Raw genomic sequence first — 24,198 nt, 5'->3', positions numbered from 1 at the left:
TCAGAAATGGCGTGAACCTCTAAGAGACCAACACCACAAGCAGTACAAACTGGTTCCTAAATTCCTGGCTTTACTAAATTCCCTTTCCAGCTTCTGCTCCAACAGCTGGAGGCTCCAAGAGTGGAGCTGCAGGGAATTCAGCTATGGTGGTCCAGGACACCTTGGGACATCCCTGCTCCTCCTCCAGAGTACGCACCCAGGCAGGAGGGGCAGAATAAAGGAACGTGAACTCAGGCCAACCCCATCAACTTGCATTAATTTGAAACACCACTGAAGGATCTTTGCTTGCACTCCAGGCTCTGAATTCAAGGAAAAGGAGTAACCAGATTTCCTTCTGCTCTGGGACAACAACATACTGCAGGGGGACTAACACTTGGGTGCAGAGACATTTTAAACAGTGCAGGCAGTACACAAAGGTATCCCAGCTGAGACAAGATCCTTGGGTCCTTTGCAATCTGCTTGTCTTTCACAGAGCATCCCACAGAAACCTCAGTGTTAGAGGAAGGTTGCCAGTCCTTGGGTTCACCTCACTGCTCTTTTAAAATCTTCCCAACAGCACTGTTAGAGCTGGACGGGAATTTTCAGCTGAGTTTTGGGATGGGAAGTGATGAATTGTCTGGCATCCATATATTGATTTCAACACTCCCATTATGAAACCTAGAGTTATATGGGAGCTCTGCCTGGTCTCCTGAGAGCTTACAGGGTGGCCTGTGAATCCACAGCAAGCTCTTGCGTGTGTGTGTGGGTGAAAAAGTATTTCATCCCATGCTTAAGCCCATTCCTGTTCAGCAGAGCGCTTAAGCCTCTCATGCTTCTTCAGTTATGAAGAGAAAATTTCCCAAATTATGACTACATTTTTTACATCTCAGATGTTGAAGAGAAATACAGTAAGGATCTAACCAAAATCCTTCTATTATAGGGCAGGAGGGGCTAATAGAGTCTTCTTTCCTTTGAGAACAGTGAGACAGACAGTAGAACTTGGCACAGGCATAATAATAAATATGATATGAAAATGTCAGGGACCCAGAGGAGCTGACATTAATGTATGAGCTTCTTTAAACCCAAATCCTACAGCGCACAGGCAACTTTCCCCATTCATCATGGGCAAAATTACACCAGAATTGGTGAACGTACACACTGCAGTTTGCAAGGCTCATTTTAGTTGCTTTCAGCATTTGTTTGAATATCTGCAGCTGGTGGCAAATAAAGACCAGGATTTGGGGTGGCACACACTTTCAGTGGAGCAACAATGAAAGCAAAGGTGAGCAGCAGCCAGGCAGGAATCCCTGTTGAGCACAATGAATTCTCCACCAGACAACCAAACACAGTCCAGAGCTTGTCCAGCTCACCTCAACAGTTTAGGTGATGACAGACCAGGGGAAAAAACAAATTGCAACCTCAAATACTGGAGTCTTTCCTTTCACCTGCTACGTGTCTTGCCTTCCTCAGTTGGTACAGGTGACGGAGGCCTCAAGACAGCTCTCACCATTGCATAGGCTATGCTGTGTTTCTACAATTAATATCTTGTTATATAACAGGAGTGTCTCAAATCAGAATTACAGGAATCAGCCTTCAGAACAGAAGTTCCCTTTTCACAAAAGGGTGGTGCAGGCAGGTTTATTTTGGCCTCCTTAACTGAGGTGCTCTTTGCCGATTTAAGCTTCAGGTGAAAAGCAAATATTCAGGGATTTCAAAACCCCTGTATTATACAAGATCAGTGTACATTAAAAAGTTCCCTTGAATTTTTTTTTAAGGCTGCAGGCTGGATTTGCACTTGGAACAAACTTTTCCCCAGTGGAGTATCTCCTGATTTACAAAAGAGTGTCTGAAAAGAGAATCAGGCATTCCCTGTTTAATGAAGACTTTTAAATGAATCACTTGCATGGTTTTGGTCAAAATTAGCATGCAAGTCTATTTCTAAAAGCAAAGTGATACTTTGCCTAAAAAACTAATAGTAAAAGAAATCCATACACAAAAACAGGCTGACCTCACTACAAGCATCTGGATGCCCAAATAAACACAAGCAGAGGGAATTCTAGCATCTGCAAACTGTTAATTCACCCTTTTCTTCTCTTTTGTAGGCTGGCCAAGTTCAATCTCCTGGTCGCCAACTTCTTGCTCCACTGAGACAACCTCATTGATGAACTGTGCTGGTGATGTCAGTAGCACCACTAATCAGCATTGGATCAGGACGCCTGACCCGGGGGATAAAGTCTCTTTATATTCCAGCCTGCAAGTGCTTTCTTTTTTCTTCTTATCCCCTCCTTTTTTCCTTTTGTGTTCCACACAGGATCTGAGATGACGAGTGAAAATCATAAAGAGCTCCTCAATACTGGTGGAGAGAGGATCAGACTTCCAATGAGTTGGTTCCCAGTCACACAACAGTGGTGCTGGTGCCTGATTTGCATGGAATACTGCCTCAGTTGGGAGTGCAAAGCAGCTGTTTGCATATTCAACATCTGTAAATCCCCATCCATCAGTGTGCAGTTGGACAGCGGCCTCAAGGCACTTCCCTCCTGAAAAAACACTTCCAAATAACACATGTGAACCCCAATGCCAGATCCCATGGCAGGTGCTAAAGGCTTTCACAAAGGTTCTCTGGATTTTAATTAGTTGAGTTGCAGTTGCTCATAGTATCCATCACCTCCTATCCTTTTCCAAACTACTGAGTAGAAATACGGTTCTCAAACAAAATTCCACTGCCACCTCTCCTCTGGCCCCTTCCCCCAAAATTCAACATCCATTACCTTCCAGCTCAGTTACGGTCAGCTCACTACCCGCTGATGAAGCATGCTCAAGCTACATCATCAGGATGTCTCCTCTGGAATGCTTTAGTTTTCAGAGAAAAATAAGAACATCTCTGTGGTGATCAAGACCACTGCAGACTCGAGTCACCTGGGAGATGTCTAACTCCTGCTCATTGCAGAAGGTGAAGGCTGAGCCTGCCTCTGTCTCTGGTACGTCAAGTATCTAAAATGATGTAGGTTGAAATTCCCTGAATCCTCTGCAGAGAGGACAAAAGGGAAAGAGCTGGTGCTGAGGACTACAATGAGGAGATTTTATATTCTTGTGTTCTCATACCAGTCCCATCCTATAGAAAAGCTGCACAACTCTCCCTTACTGAAAACAGAAGGCACCCCACTTCTGAGCCCCATTATGAAGAACCACCAGAGAACATTTACTTTGAAAGCAAGTAAGTGCTGTTTGAGAGCTTGGATTAGATGATCTTTAAAGGTTTCTTTCAACCCAAACTATTCAATAATTCCTGCTAACAGTCTAATTTATGATGACCAGAATAATTCCTGATGATGCTGCCCATCCAGTGGTGAGTGAGAGAACTCTGAAGGACGGGCAGGGAATTCACCTGTTCTGAGCATGGAAATGATCAAATTCTACTTCTGCTGTGGCTACTCTGGGATGGATTCTTCTGCTTTCATGGCAGCACACAGACATCTATAGCAAAGCCTGTATTTATTTTCTTGCAGAACATCTCAGAAATACCTAATCCATCAACAAATACATATAAACTCAGCCACCTAAGCCTGCAGATGAGCAAGAGTGCTCTGACTGTCACACAAACAGATCTCTGTTATCACCAGCTTCATCAGGAGCTCTGGGCAATCTGGCTTCCACCACACTACAGACAACAGCTGGGTCCTCTCTGACCTCTCAGATGTTGTAGGGCTGGTGGGATGGTTTAACATGTGCTTTCCTCCACCCCAGAACTGTGGTCCAGAGACAATTTGCTTCCCCTCTTGCTGTGGGAGATGCTATGGTACTTGCATTTCAACTCTGTCTCGGTAAAAGAATATTCTCTACGATATATTTATTATTTTAAGCAACAAAACTCACTGCCTTAAAGCCTACTGATCTGGCTGCTAATAAACATTGTGAACTGGAGCAGCATCTGAATTTCTGAAGCAGTAAATCCAGCTCTCAGCTACAAAACTGACAGCTCTCATAAAAGAAAGAAAGAAAAAAAATGCAAGTAAAACATCCTAAGGAAATTATCGTTCAAATTAACTGCAGACATAAATTTATCCATCTGTTATCATAAGTGTTACTTGAAAATTATTTGCCCATAAAAATGAAATAAGCCAGAGTGGTTTTTTTTCTTAAACATTGACTTCATGTGTATGGTCTTAGCTGCCAAAATATTAACTCTTTTTAACAGCCCGTGTGCTCTTGGCTGTGTGTCTCTTTCTTGACTGTAAATGGACCTTTATAAATTGTCTGTATAAATGATGTCTAAGGCACTTCACTGTTATTACAGATCAATAATTCCAAGTAAACCATCATGATTTTCAAAACACAAACCCCAAGCAAATGCCCAAATTTTACTTGGAAGTACTCTATTTAGCTACCTTTGTTCATTCAAAGGGAAAAGTTACCCTGTCCATTAAATGAAAAACATCCTTTAACTGCACAAACAATAACTGCTGTTTCATTCCTAGGGTACAGTTACTGTGAATACAGGTATGGCGAGATTTTCACATTAAGTCTGATGAACATGGTTCCACAGGCAGGAGTGGAATAAAGTCCACAGAACTGGGTACAGAGCTGGGTCTCTTTTACCCAGAGCCTGTATTTTTCTTGGAGAAGAGAAAGAAATTAAAGTAGAAAGAAAAAAATTGCTATTTTCACTTCTACGTGTTTTATAAAGGAATAAATTAAAAGTCTGAATTACTTCAACACATTTAAATAGTAAGTAAAGTCATGGAAGATGGAAAAGGCAGAAATCTATTGAAAAGTCTATTTTTTATTTTTAAGAATGACAGAAAACTGAAAAGTTCCTTTTAGAATTGTGCAATTTTTTTTGTTTGTTTTAATACTTCTGACTGGAACAAAATCCCCCATCTTTCAGCAGCATAAAAAAACTTTGCTTCACTTTATGAAAAACTGTTTTATCTCAGCTTGCTTGGATACTCAAATGTCTTTCCCCTGCCTACTCCTTTGTCCCCAGGATTTGTCTGTAGGATGTTACAGCCTCGTGCTGTTACAGGCCAGACTCAGAACCAGCTGTCCTAGGATGCACCACAAGGTCTTTGCAGCGCAGCTCTAAGTGGCACATAGTGAAATTTTAGTGAAATTTTAGTGGGAATCCCAGTTTACAGGAGAGCAATGACACCCAAGCACCTAGGATTTTGACTGACATCTGCAAAAATGGACCTGCTCTTCCCGAAGAAAACAAAAAAAATTTGTTTTCCACAAATGCCCTTTTTTTTTTTACCAAAAAACCAAACACCTGCATCCTCCAGCTCAGTAGCTCCAGACTCCTGCACCACCAGGCTGCCAGGATATCATCATCTTGTTTTTCATTTGAAGCCAGTCACTGGATTTGTTTGGGTTTTTTTGTGGTTTTTTTTTTTTTTGTTTGTTTTTACAGTCATGGAGCAGGATACACTGAGCCAAACCTGACTGCAATTTGCAAAGACACCAGCGTCGTGCCTTCTGCCTTAGTCAAGCTTATTATAATAATTAATTATTAGATGCTACAGAACTACCCATCCATGGCACTGGAACCTTACAATAAGCTGAGGATGATGTCTCAAGAGAGCAACCGAGCCTCAGTTACTGCATGCAACTGTGCATTTTGCATTTTGCCAGGTAAAACTTCACTACATCCACAAGGTAAAGCTCCCTGCAGGGAGGCCACCAGAGGAACAGGCAGGGCTCAGCCTCAGGAGGGCTGTATTCTAGGAGAGATCCTCTTTCTCAGCCCCTTGGCTCCAGTTATACCTGGGAGCAACAGGATACCTCTGAGTCCACATGAATCATCCTGCAGGGCTTGGGGCTCCCTCCTAGAGCAGCCCTGGTCTGTAAAACTGCATTTGTTGAAGTGTTTCCAAGGTGCTTTTCTCGTAACAGGCTTATTTTCTTACTTAGGAAAATACTTATTTTCCTTATTTTATTTGGCAGTGCAGTTTTATCCAATTCTTCCTTTCCCAGAAACTATGATGGAGATTATGAAATTTTGAAAACAATTCATAATACACATATATAATTTGATTACTATTCATTTATTAGTTCCAATATCCTCCGAATTAAGAGAATAATGCAGGGATCATGCTTGGCATAAAGGGCAATATCTTCTGAAGCACATTGTCCAGAATATTTCCAGTTTTTCAAATTATTTCCCCTTCATCATGTCAGTCTTAGAGATGCAGAATCTTAAATTGTATTGCTCTGGGAGCAAATAAACTCCCACAGACTCTATCATGCCTATCCTAACTGAAAGTGCATTTCTAAAATTTTGCTCTTCAGAATTCATGGGAATATGTGAAAGCCTCAACTTTCATCAAAAACATCCCTTACTTTTATAGAAGGCAAAACCAAACCCTTAAAGTTTTATAAAATAATTTGAATTCATGACCCAAGCACATACCAAAGAAATCCCTCAAAATAAAAGAACTAGATATAAGGATGCAAAATAAAAGATTTATCAGTAAAACCCCCTCTTCAAATTGAGTGCATGGGGGAAAAGAGGAAGCAAAAGTCCTTCAGGAAAAAAACTGCATTTGAATCATAGGAGGAAATGAACTTGCCTGCACTTTGGTCACATAAAAGTTTTGGCATTGAAAAAAATTAATATTCTTAGTGTTCTCTGCATGAAGAAAAAAACACCCCAGAGAAGAAAGCAGGAATTAATTGTAGTTAAAGCAGGGATAGCCTGCAGGGATGGCCCAATTTGGTGAGAAAAGCCAAAGGGAGGCTGGAACAAAGAACACAAAACAAAAAGCTTTCCTCGGCATCTCCCGCATCCCAGTTTTCAATAATCCCGTGTGTCTGTTCTGTCCTGCCACGCTCAGTGCTGGGGAAACAAAATAACCCAGCGACAAAGGCAGTTTTCAACATCACCAGAAATGGGCCTAAAAGACAAAGTGAGACTTGCTCTTTATGAGCCAGCTTTCCCAAGGGATGCTCCCTGGGAGTTTCAGGTAGGTGCCCTCTGATGGGGACAGGGGAAGAAAAATCGAACCTCCTGTCAGTTAAAAGTGCCTTTCTGAAGATGTAACATGGAATTAGCATCCATTGGCTTAATTTCACCTCTGTTATTAGCACAAACAAACAGCTGCAATGAGTTGGATCCGTGACCCACCTAGTCCATGGTCTGTGGACTAGGTGTAGAGCACAAGTGGGCAGTGATGCCCAGTTTATCCCTTCAGCTCCATTTATGTACTGGTTAAGGGATTTCCAAAACTGGAAACTGTTATCTAAGCCATCATGTTCTATAATCTCCCATAAACCTCACTCCTTGGGTTAGACAGGCTGGTTTTTATGAATGCCTGTCCAATTATGAGCCATCATGATATATTTTCCTACTGTAAAAACAGTTAAGCAAAATTTCTTGGCCAGAAATATCAGCCAAGCCTGAGATTAAATAAGCTTGGGAAAATTCAGTCCGGATACACTCAAAAAATAAATACATCAAAATGCACGTGTCTCTGCTAAAACCCACAGTCTTTAATCAAAATTCCCACTGAAGTGAGTAGCGAAAGGTGAGTTGTTGCCAAAGTTCATAGCAAGAGCCATGGGATGAGAAGCAAAGTTCTGTCAAAAATGAGAAATTGCCAAGGAGAGGGAGCAGGAGGAGCAGATTGGTTCTCAACACAGCAATCTCAGCCTGCCTTGAAGTCGAGGGAGCTCAAAGAGACACTTAAGCTGGTGCTCAGGATTCTGCTGAGCTGGGGCCTGAATGGTTATTATTTATACTCTTATCACACAGAAATATGAATTCCATTGGTCAAGGGAAAAGAAATTAAAAAAGGGAGAGGACAGTAGCATGTACTGTCGCAGGCTCACATAAATACTGCAGACATCTTTGTTCTGCAGACTTCAGGGAGAGCACTTAGGAAGAGAGACACTTTGGATTTTTACTTATTTTTACTTTACTTTACTAATAGTTTAAAATGCTGGTATTTAGCTACACACACAACTCATGCACTTGTGCAAAGCCCCAAACTCAGCATCAAAGCAGCTCAGTCACCTATCAAGAAGATTTAACTGCAGCAATCCCAGAAGTGTTGAAATCCTGGGCCAGTGCCTGGAGCCACACACATGTGCCTGTGCCACCAAAGAGTTTGTGCTCTGCCACTCACTGCCACCACCAGCTGGGCTTACAAACTCAAAGGCAACTGAACCATCTTCTACACCTGTGGCCAAGTAGCCCACAGATCTGGGAAGGGAACAAACACAACAGCATGAAAAGGGCTTACAGCTTCACATTTCCACAGCCAGATGGCAAACAAAGTAAGTGCAGCCTGTGTGCAGCCTGCCTGGACCTAGACCCACCTCCTACGACTCAGTCCATTTCAGAAATGGGTCTGGACAAACAAAAGTCTTTCTGCTTCAAAGGGAAGCCTGGTAAGAAATTTTCCCACAGGCTGAGACTTAAAGCATTCCAAACACTTTACTTTCAATCACAGTAACAGAGTAAAACAGAAAAAAAAATCATGCCATACCTGCTCCAAAGGCAAAGAAGAAGCTCTTGTCTCTGTTCTCCCTTAGAAGTGACATCACTCTTCTCCCCATCCTCTCATTCCTCTTGTAGATCAGCTCCTGTCTGAAGTAGCTGTCTATCTCCTGAGCTGTCACCTGCTCGTGGGGTGGGAGTGTTGTGTTGATGAAGTTTGGCACCTGAAACAGAGAGAGAGGCCATAACCCAGGTGGCATTGGTTAAGGAACCCACAAAACACTTCATGTTTTAATCCAACCTTCTGCTCAGGTGGCTACCTGAGCACCACTATTACACAAAAAAACACTAGAGGATCAGAGCATGGAAGGTTGTTAGGAACTCTCAAAAAAAAAAAAAAAAAAAAAGATAAGAAAAGAAATTCCCAATGAATATGCTCTCTTAAAAAAAAAAGTGAAACTACTATTTTACTAACGGAAACTTTAGTTAACTTTGATTTTTCTCTGTCTCTTCATGAAAATGTAATTTCAGGTGTTACATTTGGGTGAGTTACTTGTACCTTTATTCTCTGCTTGTTCAAAAAGAAAAAAAAAATCATTGGCTGTTTAATACCAAATTCCTGTGATCTGTTCTCAGCTGAAGTCACCATGAACTAAGTAAGGACTGTAAGATTTGGCTTGTATATATGGCTTTTTAAGAACCTAACAATTTAAAAAGAAGAAAGGATAGCAAATGCAGACACAGGAAGATGCACACAGGGTAAACATGCTTACATGCTATTAGGTCTCAACAGAGAAGACCATGCATTGCAGCACATAAATCCCTGGAACATTCCTGATATATCAGAGGAAGTGACTTCCACAAGAACTGCTCCTTCAGTCCCTGCTTTCGTGAGGAGAGATGTTCACAGACACAGCAGAAACGCTGAAAGCTCAAGGACTTGGGTCAGGGCAGCAGACCCAGGAATGAGCCAAGATCCAAGCTGTAATAGACAGATAAGCCAAAAGTCTCTGATTATTAGGACAACAACTTGTTTGAAATAGTGAAAGTCCCAGGTCTACCACAAGGGTTTGGGAGCCCACGTGTCCTGCAGAGAGAAGAGCTGTAAGGGGGGCAGTGTTTGATGAGTGCTAACAGGACCCAAGCACTTTCTGGTGATTTTCTGTGCCTCACCACTGGAAAGCAGCTTAAGCTGCAAACCCTAGGTTCAGATTTCTGAGTCCCTAGGTACACGTAAAGCTGCCAGGATTTCCAGTGTTAATCTGAGTCAGTGGTAATGACATTGCATGCACAGCCCATGAGGGGAACATCCCTCACTCACTGTGCCGAAACACTTGGTACAGTGATTCTGTTACTTGGGTTAATTCCATCTCTGGTTTTCTACTATAAAAAATTCCTGTACTCATTTTCTAAAACTTGCCTTTGGTTTTTGTTTTTCAGCCCACCTCTTCCCGTTCCACTTGCATACATGGTTTTATCACAATAATTTTTGTCTCTTCCCACCCTCTTTGCTTATACTGCTTCTCCAAAAGTTTTCAGCAAGTCTTAAGGAGCAAAACTGATTTCCATCTTCCCAGTGACTCTCCTTAAAAATTTTTCATGGCAGCCCCATCTGCATCACTCCTATATATGTGAGGGACCAAGCAGCAGAGATTTCTCACCATGCATTATGCAGGATGAGTCTACACCTCACTCTGGATTCACACTAAAGGCTGTTCCCAGTTGAGTGAGACAAAAAAGGGGACCACATCTCCTGAACCAGGGGACTCTAAGGAGATGGAGATAACACTCCATGTAAGAGACCCTACCCCAGCCTATTGGGTCTCACAGACCAGCTGGACCTTTGATTTTTCCAAACTGCTTCTCAACCTGCTTTGCCAAATCACCGTGCTACTCCCAGCATGTCCTTCTTCAAGGGTTCACATTACCCTGAGTCATTCCTTCCTCCAGGCTTTCCAGCATGGCTTGGCATCACCAGTGTAACCTATGAACTCCTCAGAGCATGCAAGTACTTTGCACCTTGTTCTCAGTTTAGCCCTGAGCCGGCACTCAACAAGTAACAAGTCCCATTAAGTCAGACCTAGAGGAGAACCAGTTTCCTGTGAAAGCCCAAGGAAGTTACCTCTGTGTCTGGCAAGAATAGGTGTTTGTCTCAAAGGGATGGAGGAGCACACTGATGGTGTCAAAGAGATAAAATGCTGCTGGCTACAGCAGCAAAGGACATAGCGCTTCTATTCCTGGTGAAAAACAGGGAGAGATTTAGATTGTAGGAATCAAGTCTGAGGAATGAGTAGCCATTTTGCACTTGCAGTAACCTCTTTAATGCAAAGCTGCAAATCAATTGGTCCATGGAGGTATCACAAACCTTTGCATCTTCTCTATACTGGGGCTCTCAGGCAGAAGTCAGGGAAGCCTTCAGGCACTGAAGTGGAAGGTGACATTTTGTGGAAGCACCTGAAGGCTCAACATCCACATAAGAGAAGTCTCTTCCCTGCTTCTGGCTGAAGAGAAGTGAAGGCTGGGACCTGGTTTTGAATCACTTGAGATGCTTTGAGCACAACCTGCTCCTACACAAAGCAGGAGCAGCAATGCTGGGGGACCAAGCAGCTTGGTGCATCTCATTGGTTATGGAGGTCTAGATATCCAAAAAACAGATGTTGTATAAGGTCCTTGCCAAGAAGGGAAGCACCTTTCACCTCCTGGTGCAACTCCATCACTTGCAATCCTAAATCCACATTTAACCTGTAGTTTGTTCCTTCTCTTTATCTAACCTAAAATACAGCACAAAAACCAGAGACATTTACTTGCCTTTTTTCCCCACTTGCCTTTTTTTCCTCTCTTCTATGGGGAAATGTTTGTCAATGGCAGAGAGATAAACTTAAAAGCAAGGACTGGGTTTTGTCAATCTTTCTTTTCCTTGCCCAAGGAACAAGAAAATGGAAGGCATCACCTAGAGAGGCTACAGGTCCTGCTGCACTGCGTGCATTCCTGCATTTCTGATGCCTGGCAAAAATAAAATCTGCATGTGTGTTTCAGTGTGTGTGTGGCAGAGGAGAGAAGATAAATGACTGCAGTAAGTATGCCCCTACACAGTAGTGCAACCACACTCTGAGCTGTGACACTTGCCCCATTAATCACCTCTGCTCCTCCCTGCATCCAGGTCCTTTCCACAGTCAGTGACACACACCATGCCTGGCTTCAGGGAGACAGCTGCTCCTGTTGATTTAAGAAACCCTTAAACCAGACAGGGATCAGGAAGTCAAGAAACAGTCACACGCAATTAGGAAACTCTTAACTGGAGCCAGAATTTAAGTTTGGGGTTTTTTTTGGAAAAGAGAAGATCTGTTATTTTAAAAGGATGGGCTACATATGCACCAAAAGGATGTACCTGCCCCCTTCTACTTTTATTTTGTTTTCATTCTGTGAAAAAATTACTTTTAACATTTTAATGATATGAATCTGTTGGTTTTGAGCTGAGAGTGAATGATTGAGACATATTCTGTGCCCCTGGGTGAGGGACTGATCTAATAACACCTGAATATTGCTACCAGTATTTAAATGTATGATGGAGTGGATTATGTGTCTGTTGAAAAATCCAAACTTCTAATTTTGTGTTCACCTAGGAGAGTAAAAGCTGGATCAGGAGAAAATGCATCACCTGGGTTGTGCTCACTTCTAATGGATACACATGACAAGAGATAAATAGATTCTTTATATCCAGTCTCTGCAAGGTGTGCAGTTTTCTGAGAACCCAACCAACTCATATTTATATATAACCTAGTAGAAACTCAATAATGTATCTCACTGAGGCATTCAAAATAAAGAATATTTTGTTTTACATAATAAGGTAGCGCTCCTCCTTTTTTCTATTCCCATTTCCTTTAGGTTACAGCTTTCCTATGGACAGTACAGATGGACCGCAAACTCAGTCATTAGGTACACCCTGCATTTCTCAGTTAAACTTTTGAGGTTAAAGAAAGGGACTATGCGAATAAAAAAATAAAATCCCAGCCTTGCAAAAATTTCTTCCCCTCCCCACTGTCTGTGTAGTTTTACTTGAGTCAGTGTCCCTGATGGAATATATGTGTGGATAAAGCTCTGTACACACGTCTGAGCTCACAGTGCTGTGGGATGTGGGCCATAATTCTTCACCTTTGAAGTCAGTGGGAGCTTTAGGGAGAAGAAAGAGGAAGGATTGTGGAGTGGTTATGACACTACCCTGAAAAAATGGTTCTGCTCCCATGGGTGATACAAATCTCTTACATGATCACAAGCATGTCATTTGGGTTTAAACCTTCAAAGGAAACTCAGCACTTAAGCTCCACTAAGTGTCTTTGAAGCATTTGGCTTTATTCTTCCTGTGTCTCAAAAGTCCATCTGTAAAATGGGGACAGAGACTTTCTAAAAAGACTTTCTACCTTGATGTTACATACAAGGCACTGGCTCAGTCTAGCTTTGGAGGGACCCAAAGGAAGACCCAAAGTCCAACACAATGCTCAGCAGTAATCTCTCTTCCCATAAATTTCCAGAGGCTTGGATTCTGCTGCAATCATTAGCATAAGAGCTAACAAGACACTTTAGCTTAGAAAAATGCACCAGCCATAACTCAAGATCTATGCTATGCTTTCACCTTTGTCTGTGGAGACAAAGAAAAGACAAAAAAAAAAAAAAAAGAGAGAAAAGCAAAATATATTGGTGCAGAGTCTTTTATCACATTTAGGGCTTACTGCCAAAGTTCAGCTGAAAATTCATGGAGACGGGACTACATTAAAAGTCCATTTTTTAAATTTACTATTTTTTAATATTTGGACAAATATTCTGGGCAGAGGCACAGTGCCAGAGTTGTGAACATCTATCTGCAAACAATTTTTTTGGACACACATAAGCACCATCATCTTTGATTACATTTGTTTTTACTTTGGATTTATTATCTACAGTGGAACTACTCTAGACTCAGTCCAGTATCAAATCATTATCATATGTGGAGTAACAGTGTTATCGTTCCTACTCCTATGCACTACATTTCCCAATCCTCTGATAACCTTGTTCAGCCTCGTTCTGTTCCAGTGAGGAGACTATTTCAGGAATGTGAATTCGAACTGTAATATTGTGTCAATCAAAAAACAACATTACCAACAATGGAATAAAGAGCTGTGTGCCTTTCCTCACCTGCTTGTAGGCAGAGGTGGTCTTCAACCATAATTCTACTTGCAGATGGAGAAGAGGAAGCTGAGACAGGGAAATGGGAAGCCAGCCACTGCCATGAAATACACAGTGATCCTAAAACCTCTTCAGCAATTATCTTCCTGTATCTTGGTCAATCCTCTAGGCTTTTGAGACTTCTCTCTCCCACTGTCCTAATCAGCAGATGACTCAAGGATTTCCAGCCTCATCTCCTGAGAAATATCCAAACTCCAGACTGCTGCATGTACAGCATCATCACCAACAGTTGCAGGAGAATCTCTTAATAAAAGAAATGCCTTATTTCCTTATTTCTCCTTCTCTCCCCAGAGGGTTCACAGCTAAATAGAGAAAACAGAAGGCAGCACACCCAGGGTCAAAAGGGACAGCTACGGCAGGACAGGGAGCTGGCCATCAGCTTCCAGAGTTCCAGTCCAACACCTCAATACAAACCCCATCCATCCCTCCCTGACAAGAGGGCTCCGCCTCCACACTTGTAATCCTTATCTCCAGTTGTGAGCAGGGAGTTGTTCCCAGATCAAGACAACTACATTAATTTTTTTAAACATTATAAAGATTGGGTTCTCTTTATTAGTCTTCTGGTTTATGAGCTTTACATGGGCAGAGGCCAGAAGACAAGTAAGGGATCCCGCTTTGAAGGATTTTCCCTACACCATGCAGGTCAGGAACCTTTATACAGTTGACAGCACTACGAAAGATAAGGATCTCAAGAGTTGACAGGCAGCTTATGGGGGCTGCCAGGGAGCCAGAACAAGATCCCAACACCCACTGGCTCCTCCAGCAAACCAAACGGCCCTAAATTCACACCAGCCCTTCTTGGGTCACAGACTGACATCTGAGATCTAGTTATCATTCCTTTATGAAGGGAGGATACCCTCCTGTTAACCAGCCTTGACAAGGCATTGTGGCTTTTACTGCAGGGCTGCAAAATATACTGCTCTGGACTTGGAAGACACCTGTTTTCCTCTGATTTATGGACCCTTCTGGCATCTGGGAGAGCAATATCCTCTTACTGCAGCCTCTGATAGGAAGGATTGAAATAGTGCAAAGTGAATGGGCTGTGAGAACAAGTATCTCCACAAGGAGGATGTGGCTGCCACAAAAACAAAAGATGCTGCCAACTCAACTGCTTTTCCTCCAGCACTCCCAAGCTTCCTTCATGAGGGAGACCAGCAATGGCCAAGGAGGGAGTGTCAGGTTAATCTGATTTTACCCAAAGCCCAAAGTTGTCAGCTGCCAAGAAGATAAGCTTCCAGCTTGTTATGGAAAAGAGAAACCAGGAAGGAGCAGTCTCCAGTTTGAGCATGTGATTAACCCATTATAGCTTTCTCTTAGCACTAAAATTTAAGTAGTATGTTAGAAGTCTGAGTGGACTGTAAAAGGAGTCTTTCATGTTGGAAGTAAAGTTCAGTTCCATCCCTTCTTTCCCTTTTCCAGCGTTGGAGGGGAGAAAAAGGCAAAAATACTTTTTTGCTTGAAGGGAAGTGAAGAACACAAGCAAGAACATTTCTTGGGACCAACTCTGGGGAGCCATTTCTGGCCATGAGCTAATCCCTGCCCACCTCCCATCAGTGCTCAAGGTCCATAGATGTTGCAGTTACATCCCAGTTCAGGTTAGTGAGATTTCTGTAATGGGCCTCTCTGACTTAAAGCTAGTGGGATACCCCTCAGCATGCCATGGCAACTTGAGTGTGAAAACAGTGTTTCAAACTGGCTACCTCAGATCTAGGGGCCACTGGAGCATCTAAACTTGTAAATGCAGGAAAATTACAAATAGGAGAAGATGTGGAGGGGAAGAGCAGGCTGAATGCCAGTGAAGTCTCTATGGAGAGTGAACAATACTTTTAAAAACCAGCTCTGCAGGTGACACAAAAGCTGCAGGAGTCATTGCTGGCCTTAGTGTAAAGCTGCCTGCAGGCAGGGTGGGCTGCAGCCCTTGGACACCCCTGTATCTGCGGTTTCCACCCCTGCTGCACCTGCATGGACACCCTCCCTGGGAACACCAAACCCATCCTGCCAGGGCTTTTCTTCCAGGTGGCACCTGGCCAAACAACAGCTGTGTGTCCTGGCTAGTTCTACCTTCTCTGCCCATTTTGGCCAAAAGAAACCACGTTTAAAAAAAAGAAAAAAAGGTAGAAAGACCACAAGAATGGGCTGTGTGTCTCACACACTCACAGCTTGGGGGGTGATACTTCTATCCCTGTTAAAAAAGACTTTCAACAAATCCCTGAGAAGTCATGACCTCCATGTATGTTTTCTATTTGTTTTTCCACACCAGTTAAATAGCTGCTTTCCAAGCACTTGGGAAAAAAAAAGAAAAAGAAGAAGCAAGCAACACCAACCCCTCCTCCACGGCCTCCCTCCCCACCCCAACCCTGTCCCTGCTCCCCTCGGTCGTGATGCCAAAATATGCAGCCGGCCTCTCTATCTGAATGAATGTTTTGATTAAAGAAGTCTTAACAAAACAGAGTCAGAACAATGATCCCGGCCCCCTTTCTCCAAGCTTCACCCAACTATGTGGAGTATATTTAGGACCAGATTACAGGGACCTGCTCATTAATTGACTACGGATGACAAGCCTGCAGTGTATGCAAATAAAGGTTTGGGTTTCGGAGGGGAGGGTAAATCTTAAGAACCTAATAATACTCCTGCCACACTTAAAACCCTTTTAACATTGTGATTTTTTTGAGGCCAGCTTTCACGAGCTTGCAAACATATGGAAAAGTTCAAGTTTTTCTATTTCCCTTCCAAATGCTTTCTTTTCTTTGACAAAGAATTTTTTTTTCTGTTCAGACACTAAAACCATCACCTATTATATTGCCATGACACCCAAGTAAAGACACTGATCAAAGGGCAAAGCAGGGCAATAAAGTGAAAAAAAAATGGGGCCAGAAGGTTTGGGTTTGGGGTTGGTTTATTAAAGAACTGCAATTCTTTTTCCAAAGGTATTTTTCATTTTGTCTTCTGTTACACAGTGGGAAAACGGTTAGTAGTGGGTACAAACTCGGGTTTGGTTGTCTTGGATATGTATTGTTCAGGGCTCTTCAATGAGTTTCTTTCCATCACTGTTTAGTGAGATTCTAGGAAAAGCTCGAATGTCTATGTGAAATTTGCAATATTATTTTAACCTGAGGCGAGTCTGATACAAAATATATGATTTGCACAATATCACATAACTTAGCAAGAGCAGAAATCTGGTTCATAACCCCACAGCAGCTGGGCTGGACATGCGACCTCTGGAGCTGACCCTCAAGGGAGTGCACTGCAGAGGTGGCTCTGCCTTCCTGTTTGGTCCTGGAGAAAGCCCAGGCTTCTCCCAGTCCAACCAGGTTTCTAGTTATGCTGGAATCTGAAACAAACTGGATTATAACTTTTGAACTGATTTTAACTTTCTTTAACATGGGGTCACTTGAGACGTCTAGTACCAGATGAAAAGATGGAGAACATCTCCAAGAAAACCTTTAGAAGTGGAACAAGAACCAGTGAGGAGAAAAATAAGGAATAATTCAGATTAAGTTATCTCTGAAATGGATTTCTTTGCATCCAAGCTGGTGGAACTCTACAAGCCTTTGGGTTTAGAAGATCTATGTCTGAAGTCACCATCAGAGAGCTTAACCAGTTTACACTGGAGATACCTAATCTATGGCATTCGCCATTTGGTAATGCACACTAACACTGTCAGGTGAGGAAATGTGTCCAGGGGTACCCAAAACCACAGTATTTTCAATAATGTCTTACAGTAATCCTGCCAAGCCCTGCCAATCCAACCAAGTTGCCCCCTTGTCCCCCTTTTCTCCACCTCACAGTCATAACAAGTAGGAAATATAACTGCTAGCTAAAACAAGAAGAAAGAAAAAGTACTTTGTACATTCAACCAACAAGATACTATTTAAAATACCAACAAGTCTTTTTCATTTCTCTTTAACAAGTATTTCCAAAAAACACTTCATAAACCAGCTCTTTAAAAAGAAGGGAAAGTAAATGCTTTACAGCAAACATACTGTACTCCACAGAAAGCAGCACCTTCAACTCCAAATATTTTTTTACCACTCTTTCATACTCATTTATAGTCTAATCCCCTATTAATAAATAGAGATATCCAACAGTCCCTAAAAGTTTTAATGTAAATCAGCGCTTTTCTGTAGGTGAATATGTTCTTTTTCTAATAATGCAGCAGTCTGAAAGAAAAATCTTAGCTTTTAAATGTCTTATTCCAATTTCTCCATGACTCTGTCTTTCTCTCACATTGCTTGCTTCATGGAAAGAGGAGGGAAAGAACTTCCAAGGTAAAACAACTCCAAATGCAAAGATATCATGAAAATTTTCAAGCAAGAACAACCTATTTTCAAAACCTCTAGCATGAAAATTATTTGGGCATGTTCCAGATTATTAATAAAAAAACAATCTCTGCAATGTTTTCCCCAGCACTGTCATCAACAAGTAGACTTCACTCTCAATCTGGATCTGCAACCAATTTTCTGAAACACATAAGCCAAAATACAATATTGCTCCAATCTGGAATCCTGTTCTGACATAATATGAAAATTAGACTCTGAAAATTTTGGCTACACTCCTGTTTTTTCGTTCACTTCCAAGTGCTCCCAGTGTACCAAAACACAGAGCTGTAACTCAGGTGCAAGTGGAAAGAAATTTTGATCCCACCACAGCAGAGAAAGAGCTCTTCTGAGCTGTGGGAAGGCATCTCCTCTGCAGCAGCATCTCCAGAGAGCAGAAGGTGGAGGACAGGCTCTGCTGGCTGTGGGCACAGGCAGCACTGAGCACTCGTGTCACCTGGCATCAGGACTGTCATCAGTGTCCTCCTGACAAACATTCCTGAGGTGTGACTGACCCTCTGCCTGGACCCACAATGGGAAACTCGTGGGATGGCTCCCCTGGTGCTGGAGACAGCCTTGCACTGGCTTTTCTGGAAAGCCCACAATCATTCTCCCTGGAAGAACGAGAGGCTGTGCCAGTTCGCCTGCACTTTGTTACGGCTGAGAACGATAAGATGCTTCCAGAGCGCTGCGTTACAATAGCTGTGCCTTCAGTTCATGGATTTATCTTTCTCTGCCCTAGATAAAACTCCATTCCTTGGACAAATTAGGTCTGCTTGTCATTCAACACTCTACCTAATGGTCTCAGCTGTGTGTTTCTGCAGTTACTGAAGCTGGAGCATTCCACAGATAGTTCTCATTGATTTGAGAAGTGAGCCAGAAGTCCAGTTGTATTTTATCCAAAATGACAATGGGGCAAGTTAATGATGTAATTAGAATTATCAGGACCCTTCAATTTTAAAGGACAGGTGTCAGTGAAGAATGATAACATTTTTAAAGGGTATGTAACACAACCTTGTGATTTATAAACAGCAAGTGCCTTGTGAAGTGAGGCACTAAACATTTTCTTCTTTAGTTTAGGGAGGCTGATATTGACATGGGCTTAGTTTATGAATCTCTAATGTCATGTTATCAAGATCATCATATGCTTTTCAGAAGGCAATGCTTACTATCTAAATCCACCCATGGCATTTCAAACTGCAGAGACAACTTGAGATATGGATGGCATCATTCGACTAAGGTATCTAGTGAGAAAGGAAAAACCATCTTCTCCTGGGACAGGAGCCTCTCCTCAGGTCAGGAGAATGGCTGGGGACAGAAGATGAGAGACAATGGCTGGAGACCACAGCCACAGTTTTTGGGAAAGGCTGAAGGACAAAAATCTAGGCCTAGGATTTTTAATTTTCCTCTTAATAAAGAGTACACAGGGGTACAAGGAAACATAGAAAAAGCTAATTCAATGCTGGCAAAGATGAATTTGCTTTACAGAATAGTCCTTAAAAACTGAATAGCTCAAAACTGACCACAGGAAGTAACTGGTGCAAAAAACCCCACACAATAAATTATTTTGCACCCTACTTTTTCTTCATGAAGGCTTCATGTCATTAGGCAATTTCTCAGCTGTCTCAGGTAAAAAAAAAGTTTCCTCTGGAGACAGATAATTTTCTAATTTTGAACTAACCGATTTTTTGCATTTTAATACTTCTGGACACACTGACCTCAATTCCCTTGTGAGAGCTTCAGAAAGAATACAGAAGTTAAAACTACTAATCCAATCCAATCCATTTTTGCTTTTAGGGAGCATTTACAAAAGCAGTGAAAGAAGCTGACTTCTTTGAGAGGAAAAACAGTCTGGAGAAAGAGAAAATACACCCATCCTATCTTTAGCTTAGAATACTTTCTCTTTGGTATCATTTTGACTCTCTGCCCAGAAGCCTCAACATAAGCTTCTTGATTGCAAAAGTCACAAGAGAATCAAGTGTTTCAAGAAGGCTATTGAAAAAAGAGAGATGTTTCCTAGTGCACTTTTGGGTCATAGTCTAACTTATTAAACTCACCCTGATAAAATTTTACTAAGTTTAAATAAGGATTTTTACATTTGGAAAAACGCTGCTTGCAAACAAAGTTTAAAAAAAAGAAAAGGGAGAGGAATGATGATTGTAGTATAACCACAGGAAAGCAGAGGTGTTTCCTCTTTCACTGTTCTTAATTAAAATAAAATTTTAAAAACCCACTGAAACTGAGGAGGATTTGTTTATTCCTCTGCTCTCATCAGGGCTGATGGCTCTGGGAAATGAAAGGGGGACATGGGCCCTGCTCCCACCCCTTCATTCTGGGCACCCTGGCTAAGCTGCACTTCCCAAGCCCAAGATGAGCAGCATCTCCCTGGGGTGGTCCTGTCCTTACCCATGGGTGACAAAGGAGCTGTCCTCTGACCTAAAACCTGCTTTGGACAAGGAAGTACCTTTCCTTGCACCTTTCCTCCCAGCACCATCCTGTCTGTGCACCCCCTTGGCACAGTCTTGGTCCCAGAAGGACTCTGCGCTCTCCTCCCAAACCCTGCAGGACTCAGGAATGTGCAGGAAACCTCACACTTCCCAAACTCTCTTGGGGAGGCTGAAGAGGCTCAAGGAACTTAGCTGTGACATGTCAGGTCAACAGTGCTGGTATTTTCTCTTCTGGTCCTTTCTACTCCCAAGATGATTTTTGCACTAAAGGCACCTCAGCATCTTGCAGGCAGCTACTGAAGCTGCTTCATCTCTGAAGAGTCACACTGGAGGCATTTAGGAAGTTACTGCACCCTCATAAATACTCTCCCTCTCCCTGCCACTGTCCCCACAGTGACCTTGGACTTCGTCACCTCCTTCCCAGTCCTCACAGCCACCTCAAACATCAGCTCTGAACTGAGCCAACTGATGGACAGTTTACCTTTATTCTGCAGCTCCTGATAACCTTCAAGGGACAAGCAGGCATGAATACCCTTAAACAGCATCCCAAATTAGTCCTTAAAGAGCGAGTCACATCCTTTTGCAGTTCTCCTGAGCTGCCCCAGATGGAGCTGAATTCCCTGGCCTCCAGCATTCACAAGGGTGTGGATTCTTACAACCCCATTCCTGATCTTTTGTTCCCTTCTTGTGGTAACAGTACCAGCTTCAACTCTTATCAGACCTCTAAAGAGCTGGGCCAGCAGCTGGATATCATGGAAGAAGGGACATACCTTCTCAAATCACTGTGGCACTCTTGTCCCAAGACTGGCATGAGTACCTGCCCTGAACTGCAACAGACTCAGCACATGATAAATCCCTGTGCCCACATTTAATGTCTCCAGAGAGATCCCACGGGGAGACTTTCATGTGTAATATCTGAGTCAGGCTAATCTAATTTGGTAACCAAATGGCAAAAACTCCCCATGACAGACAGAGTCTTTCATCCTTGCAAAAAACCGCACAGAACAAACTTTGGAATGACCCCAACTGGCAAAACCTGACTTGAATAGGGAGTTTATTTTACATTTTAATTTTCTATTTTGTTCTGCTTGCAGTTAAAATAAATGGTATAGAGCTGGTTTATAAAAACACTACCAAACAAAAAAACTCTTTACCCAACAGCACTGCACAATATTTAGAGTTCTGCAGGGACCAGTATACATAGAGGGATTTTAATTTTCCATGGCCTGTAAGCGTTATAATCTCCATCAACTGCGTGCACTCTGGGACCATGACTAACACCAGTTAGAGCTCGCACTCTGACTGGTTGTTGGTTTCTTTCTTCTGTCTTTAACACTGTTTTGAAACTCACACTTAATCCAATAATTTGCAGGAATAAAGAAGTTTTTACAGCAAACGGTTCCTCTCAAGTCTAACCCACAGGTCTGTTACAGGACAATGTGTCAATAAATCAGAGGTGTCTGTGAGTCCATGCAACTGCTATAAATGACCACAACTCATCTTAGGGACAAAGGCTTTACTTATTGGAGAAATTACACTGGTGGAGATTAAAAGGTGACACGGCAGATTCAGACACCAGGACTGTCTTCATGGGTTTGACTACCAGCAGTCCTTTCATAGCATCCACGGCAAATATTCCACTACATCTTGCTTGTTAATTCCTTGTTTATCATGTATGCTGTGCCTCTACATTTCAGGAATAGTTATAATCACTGACTTCTCCAGGAACCTCTAAAGTCATGAGCTGTCTACCTTTTCCAACTCATGTTCCCCATCTTTAAAGATATATTCCTACCCAAGTTGCTTTCTCCCTTTACTTTTCAGTGCAAGGCTGACCAGAATGAAGAGCTTTGGCAGCTTTGGTATGACACACTCTTTTCAGAGTGTGCTCTTTTCATGTTTCAGTGCTGCCATGTTAACCACCCTGGTATGTCCTGCTCACTCATGCTAAAACAATGCTTCATTTTCTAGGACTGAGTTAACTGGGACACCAAAGGGGTTTTATCCCATGTTGGGGCCCCACTTGCTTGCCCAGATGTTCTGCTGAGAAATAAGTGACACACAGAGCCCTGTGCAATCCAAGATAGTGACGGCAAGATAAAAATGTCTGAGAGACCTCTGCCCCAGTCCACAGACTGAGCTTACTCCGTCTCAGTTCTCTCTGAAAGTCACACAGCTCTCCTTCATTTGCAGTTGCTAATGGTGGACTGCTAGCACAATTTAATTCTTTCACTGGCAAGACACATAAAATAGTGTGGCTGTTAAATTTACACAGGTTTGCCCCAGGTGAGTCACTGCACCTGAGACTGGAATCTGGCAATATTGATCAAAAGCAAGAGATGTTGGAGATGACATCCAAAGACCAAGTTTTCATAGAATTAACTGGAAAGGAGAAAGAGGAATCTCAGTTTGCCATGAAGCATCAAACTAGTCTGGAAAGCAGATTTCTGCTCCCTTGAGAATTTTTAATAGCTTTGGATAACTAAGATAAACAGAGACTGAAGGGCTGTCTGAGACACACACAAAATTATTGAATTATGACATGTTTGAAAGGTTATTTACTTTATAGAGTATTTACATAAGGTCCACTTCCTCTTCATATATAAGCTCAAACATTACCAAGATTCCCCTCCACCCTTAATGAGGAGTCTGCATTCAACAGCCCCAAACATCCAGAATTAACCTTTTTTCAAGAACATCCCTTGGCAAGTTTTCCAGGCAGTCCTTGTTCCTAGTAACAAGCAATAGGACAAGGGGAAACAGCCTCAAGTGGCACTAGGGGAGGTTTGGATTGGACATTAGGAAAAATTTATTCATCAGAAGGGCTGTCAAGCACTGGAACAGGCTGCTCAGAGAAGTGTTGGAGTCACCATCCCAGGAGGTATGTAAAAGATGTGTGGATGTGGTGCTTGGGCACACAGTTTAGCTGTGGACTTGGCAGTGCTGGCTTAGCAGTTCACTCGATGATCTTGGAGGTCTTTTTGAACCTAAACCATTCTATGATTCCCCAGAGCCTGAGCAAAACCAGGGAAATTCCACTCTCTCACCAGGCAAATGAGGCACGTGTGGAAAGAAAACACAGGTCATTAAAAGGAAGAGGGGAAAGAGGGATCAGAATATGAAGTGATGACTGGGATATTGCTATTAAAGCAGACGATTTTTCCTCAATTCTCTGGCCCATCTGGAACAATTCTGCTCACCTGAGAAGTGTCATGGTTGAATATCACAGCATTCAGGTCTCCACAGTTGTAGTGCTTGATGAGATCCTCAGTGGTGTAAGGGGCCTGCAAACTCCCTGCTCGAAGGCTTTCGTGTTGGAGCAGAGTCTGGTTTAGAGCAAACAGCACCTGCAGAAACACAGGCAGGAAAAGAGAGAAAAAGTTAAAAATAGCAGGAATCAAAACAAAAAGGACTAAAGGACAAAACTTTGAAAGACTTTCCTGCACACGAAGTCTATTCCCTTTATCCATTCTGGCCCGCAGTAACAAGGGATGATTTTTAGGCATTCCCAAATGGAAAAGCATTCAGGTGCAAGACCCCATAATATTCTCCTCAAAGTATAACTTCACAACAGATACCTATTGCTCAGAAGTCACAGTCTCAAAACTCCTGGGCTCTCTGTGCTGGTTAATTTGCTTCAGGACGGACACTGGAAAGGAAACTTGCCTAAATGAGGAAAGGTCTAGTGCCTCTGACTGTTTCCTGTACCCTAGTTTAAATCCAAAGCCCAAACTCCGTTGACAGGTTTTTGAGGAAAAAATCAAAATCTTCTGAACTTCTGAAGTCAAAGGTGTTGTATTGG

At 42.4% G+C, this 24,198-nt stretch overlaps 1 protein-coding gene across 1 annotated transcript in view; it reads right to left on the bottom strand.

Moving 5' to 3' along the window:
• The window catches only part of TRABD2B (TraB domain containing 2B), a 267,560-nt gene that overhangs the window by 99,249 nt on the left and 144,113 nt on the right, over positions 1 to 24,198 (bottom strand). The window contains exons 3-4 of the mRNA XM_038145149.1: positions 23,597 to 23,743; positions 8,463 to 8,637 (exon numbers count right to left, since the gene is read on the bottom strand). Of these exons, the coding sequence (XP_038001077.1) occupies positions 8,463 to 8,637; positions 23,597 to 23,743 (322 nt within the window). The remainder of the gene's footprint in view (positions 1 to 8,462; positions 8,638 to 23,596; positions 23,744 to 24,198) is intronic.

Source organism: Motacilla alba, chromosome 8 (assembly GCF_015832195.1).
Source record: "Motacilla alba alba isolate MOTALB_02 chromosome 8, Motacilla_alba_V1.0_pri, whole genome shotgun sequence".
NCBI lineage: Eukaryota > Metazoa > Chordata > Aves > Passeriformes > Motacillidae > Motacilla > Motacilla alba.
This window is presented reverse-complemented; position numbering and strand designations above follow the sequence as displayed.